Genomic DNA, 1,329 nt, shown 5'->3' on the forward strand with positions numbered 1-1,329 from the left:
TGGGCGGGGCCCGGGGAGGGCCCGCTACGGGTCACGCGAAGGGACAGAAGCAGTTGCAGGGACAGGTGCGCTGGGGGCGGGGGTCCCGCCCGGGGGCCGCTGCTCTGGGCCCCCTCGCACCGAGGGTGGTTCAGGGACCAAAATCTTCTTTAATAATCAAACCGCGCTGGGTGCTTCGGGGTGTGGGCTCGTCGCTTACGCGGCCCGTACTGTGGGGGCAATCCCCAGCAAAGCGGAGTTAAAACAAGGCAAGCTGAGCTCTGCCTGACCGGCGCAATCCGCTCCAGCTGCCCGGGTTTGCCACCCGGCCTGTGTGCAGGGCCCCCAGGTGCCAGGCAGCCCAGCTGTGACTCCTCCGGCCGCGCACAGCTGCTCAGGGTGACTGATCTCCATGTCACCCTGTGCAGCCCGGTGTGACAGCTCCCTCGGGTCTCTCCCCTGAAACCCAGCTTGGCAGCAAGGATCAGCCTGAGGAGGAGAAACCCAAAGAACTGTTAAAAACCCAAAGGTCTCCAGCACTGAACTCCAGACTTACTTCCTCAAGAGATTATCCGTATGCAAAATTGGTCTGCATATTGGAGCAGTAACAACAGGTTTTCAAGCCCACGTTGTAAACAGTGGAAGAAACCTTACTCTTTTGGTATAAGCCTCTCCTCACTGACAAAAAAAGAAGGATTAATGGGACACGAGGGTCTGAAGATTTTGGGAAGAGCTATTACTTCCATGCTGCTTTAAAGTGATCAGTATTTTAGTATCTCAACAGCTGTAAACTGGCTTATCAGATACAAAGGACATCACACCACTTAAGATCACTCTCCACTAAAGAATATTTTCCAACTTGCTAGCTCAAAGGAGGAAATTCAGTGGGGTTGAAAAGTTCTCTTAAAACTTCAGTCAAATATTGAGTCAAATTAATTATCACAACTTCTAATGAGAAATGCTGTGTGCTTATTGAAAATGAGCTAGTTAGAACTTGCCTACACATTTCTTAGATTTATAAAAAATACATACCTTTTGGAATAAAAGGAAGCTGAACTATTAGAAAATAGAGATGCTAAGATAAAAATTTAAAGCTTCTCTTTTTTCATTTGCAGTGACCTTTTTCACAAACGCTCAATAAAGATAAAATAGCAATGAAAAACCACACAATAACTGTCAGTGTGAATACAGCACATCATATTAAGCTTCCCCATAACCTCTAAAATGTGTATGTAGCACTGTTTGCAGCAGATGTCCCTCATCAGCACTAGCCTATCAAGCTTTCCAGGTTTGTCCTGGCTTCTCATATAATCTCTTCCATGAAAAAGATTTTCTGCTGGCAATCACTGT

The 1,329-nt window shown here is 47.5% G+C and overlaps 1 protein-coding gene across 1 annotated transcript in view; it reads right to left on the reverse strand.

Annotated features, from left to right (window-relative positions):
- GTF2B (general transcription factor IIB) overlaps positions 1 to 393 on the reverse strand; it is a 22,263-nt gene extending 21,870 nt beyond the window's left edge. Inside the window, exon 1 of the mRNA XM_010006746.1 lies at positions 200 to 393. Within this exon, the coding sequence (XP_010005048.1) occupies positions 200 to 393 (194 nt within the window). The remainder of the gene's footprint in view (positions 1 to 199) is intronic.
- Positions 394 to 1,329: the final 936 nt, after the last annotated feature.

Source organism: Chaetura pelagica, unplaced genomic scaffold, assembly GCF_000747805.2.
Source record: "Chaetura pelagica isolate M959 unplaced genomic scaffold, ChaPel_1.0 scaffold69, whole genome shotgun sequence".
NCBI classification, from domain to species: Eukaryota; Metazoa; Chordata; class Aves; order Apodiformes; family Apodidae; genus Chaetura; species Chaetura pelagica.